Source organism: Lupinus angustifolius, chromosome LG03, assembly GCF_001865875.1.
Source record: "Lupinus angustifolius cultivar Tanjil chromosome LG03, LupAngTanjil_v1.0, whole genome shotgun sequence".
Classification (NCBI taxonomy): Eukaryota; Viridiplantae; Streptophyta; class Magnoliopsida; order Fabales; family Fabaceae; genus Lupinus; species Lupinus angustifolius.
This window is the reverse complement of record NC_032011.1, coordinates 9,103,595-9,107,078: the sequence shown is the minus strand read 5'-3', so window position 1 is coordinate 9,107,078 and position 3,484 is coordinate 9,103,595. Positions and strand designations below refer to the sequence as shown.

Below are 3,484 nucleotides of genomic sequence, written 5' to 3'. Positions count from 1 at the left end.
TTTATCAAAAAAAAATTGCAAACCTTCCATATGAAAGCTCTTAATGTTTGATTAGCTTCTTGAATGTTTAGATTGAAGTATTCATCAAACTATATATGGAATTGAACATGGTTAAAAAATAAATATATATTGTACATTATACTTTAACTTAAATACATATATATATATATATATATATGCTTAGTACAAAAATATAACTGACTCAAACACATAAGAAGACATATAATGACAGTTGTGGTGTACTAATGATAATATGAGATTTAAGAAAACTGAAACAAACATTTGCAATAATAAAATAAAAAAATCAACTCATACACATAATATAAGAATCTAGATCATGAATTCAATAAAGCTTAATAAGAGACTTATAATGTGATATTTGGAGTCCAAGAATGCAAGTGCTACCACCACCAAGTAATCCATATGAAGATGAGGTCAACGTATCATTTTGTAAGGACTCATAAAAATGAAGTAAATTATCATTTCACTAAAGTATCATTTTGTAAGCTTTATTTACTAAAATTGCACAAAATAAGGACTCATAAAAATATAGTAAATAAGGTTGAATGAAAATGTAATGTCTAACTAAAAAATACACAAAAAGCTTCATTTCAATAGTAAAGTGAAGATAGTAAAGAGCACATCTTTACTGAAAGTGGTGACCTAAACCTGATTTTTAGCTTATTTGGATGAACATAGTTAAGATGAATATCAAATGTTACATCTTTCACAAAAACATATCACTATTGAACTGAAACTGTTTTTCAGCAAAGTAATTATCAAAAAATTTATAAAAAAACTAGTTTTGTAGTGACTAAAAATGGTCTTAAGAAAAATGAATAGTAAAGCTTCAAAAAGAAAAATGAATAGAAAAATGGTCTCACAAAGCTTCATTTCAGTAGTGAAGTGATGATAGTAAAGGGCACATTTTTACTAAAGGTGATGACCTAAACCTGGTTTTCAGCTTATTTGGCTGAACATACTTAAGATCAAGAACAAAGGCAACGTCTTTAACAAAAAAATGAATATGAGTTGAAAATGTTTTTTGGTAAAATAATCATTAACAAAATAGTAAAGACCTGATTTTTACAGAAAACATAAAAAATGTACAGTCCAAAAACACACAATGTCAAAAAGTTCATACTTTTAAGAAAAATAATGAGATTATTTTTAAGAAAAAAATGAAAAAGGATGTTATATGCAAACGTAGAGAAAGTAGTAAAGTGCATGTTTTTTGAGAAAAAATATAGGCCAAAAAATGGAAACCTTCATTCTAGTAGGAACCTCTTCATACTTTTCAACAATGAAAGGAATGTAAATCCATATTTCACTTGGACCACTTTTGGTAATACCAAAAACTGAGTAGAGACGAGGAATATGAGTTTTTGTATTTTAAGAAGTGAAACTGAAGAATAAAATATTACCTTCAATTGATAGTTGGAAAGGGTAATATATGGCTGATAAGAAATATGAGGAAGAAGAGAGAATAGATCTGAAGGAGAAAATGAAGAGTTAGAAGGTTGTGGAAATGAAGAGTATGAAAGTTGAAATTCAAATCAACTTAAATTCAATGTCCAAAGTAATAATAATAACATGAATAGATGAAGCCCTTGTTATTCGTAAAAGGCTGTTGATATAATAATGAGCCTCCTGCAAATATTAAATAAAGTAATTACATTATTATTAATTTTTTTTTACAGAAACAAAGTAAATGTAAAGATAGATATGCCATATTATAATCAAAGTGTCAATAATGTAAAATGCTATAAGAGTAATAACATTAGCATTTTAATTTTTATTAAGATAGTAGATAACAATCATTCAGAACCCTGAACATAATCTTAATCACCGGACACGACAAGGATATGTATGTCCACTGTCCGAAAAAATAAAAATGAACTTCCTTGACAGATCGAAAATTACAATGATTTACTATTCCAAAACAGAAGAAAAATAAAAAGACAACATCTCTCTCTAACCTCACACAAAGCTCTCTTGAAACTGTCTTAACTTTTAAGCTAACGTTTTATATATATAATCTGAAATAAAATAAAATAAAAAATTAGACACTCGACCGAAATCCAATCTAAGAACAGAAACTGGTCAACGATATTCATGATGTGATCTCTTCCACATTCTTCTTACCGGTCACAGATAACTTGTCTCCAATATTATCTTATTCTCTGTCCCCCAAGCTAAACAGAATTGGGATAGGGAATAGGACACATAGTCTCCTTCTTTTCTTATTCAGATTCAAACCTTAACGATCTTAGCAGCTCTGATCAAAGGATTCTCCCTAGCAATAGCTTCTTTACCAGCAGCTTTGTAATCATAGCTACATTCATGGCGATCAGAGTACCGATGCTCGGAGCAGAAAAGGTCGCCGCACCGACATCGGAATCCGATAAGCCCAACCCTCCTCCGACAACCGGAACACCGGTTCACGATACGCTTCGCCTCAAACGACATCGTTTCATCGGGACTAGGAGGACCCACTTGCTGCGTGGCCTCCGTGTAAGATCTCTTCAGGGAACGAGAGGAGGTGATGTTTCCGGTGTGTAATGTAGAAGGAGGTGATATTGCGGTGGAAGAGGTGGTTGTTGTTATGGCGGGGAAGCAGTTTTGGCACATGTTATCGGTTTCTTCTTTTTCTGTTTTCTGAGCCATAATAATTAATCTAAGGTGATTGTTGTAGAAAAGTTTGGGTTGAGAGAGAGGAAGATGAGAAGAATGGTGATATTAAATATTTTTTTTAATTAATATGATATATTTTTATTTGTTAAGATATAATAATAAATTTCATTTTTGATCTCCTTCGGAATTACCAATTTGTCCAAGTGGGTCTCTCTCTTCTCTCTCCCTTTCTTGTTAGACTGGTTTCTGACGTGTTCATGTGAGTGCATGATCACAATTCAATCATGTTGGAGATAGAAAGTTATTTTTACCCGCTTAGGTCTATTTAATTATATTATTAAGTAATACTTTTCTTTAAAAAAAGTACTCCAATTCTTTATATATTTTTTTTGAAATAATGGTAAAGTGGCACATGAAATGGTTTGAAAATATGTAGACGGGTGAAAAAAAACTAGTTCAATATAAGCTAATTTAATTCTTGTGGGGATGGATCTATTTTTTTTAAGACGGGTGAAAAAAAACCTATTCCATATCTTACACATCAATTCTACAAAAAATTCATTCAAATGTTTGAATTAGTTGATAAATCTAAATTATTGGATTTTTCTAACAAGGACTACTAAGATGTGAAATATGTTTTTTCACCTTACTTTTGGAATTCTGACAGGAAGAGAGACGAACAAAGCAATAGAGAGAATGATAAAGAAAGACTTAGAACTCAATATTTTGTCAAATTACATAATTTATGATAGATTATTATAATGTCGTTCAATCCATACAGATGACCTCATCTAATGAGATAAAAGTTTAGTTATTGTACATTATCATTTAAGTAGTATTTCAAAAAACA

At 30.3% G+C, this 3,484-nt stretch overlaps 1 protein-coding gene across 1 annotated transcript; it reads right to left on the bottom strand.

Annotated features, from left to right (window-relative positions):
- On the bottom strand, window positions 2,030-2,741 carry LOC109342566 (zinc finger A20 and AN1 domain-containing stress-associated protein 5-like). Its single transcript, XM_019580527.1, has 2 exons — window positions 2,247-2,741; window positions 2,030-2,144 (listed from the first exon to the last, which is right to left on the bottom strand). Exon 1 carries the CDS (start codon window positions 2,665-2,667, stop codon window positions 2,254-2,256), a length of 414 nt encoding a protein of 137 aa, XP_019436072.1. The 5' UTR covers window positions 2,668-2,741; the 3' UTR covers window positions 2,030-2,144; window positions 2,247-2,253.

Bases quoted from the DNA above. Each gene is read 5' to 3' on its own strand.
- LOC109342566 (XM_019580527.1), bottom strand. From the start codon at position 2,667: ATGGCTCAGAAAACAGAAAAAGAAGAAACCGATAACATGTGCCAAAAC.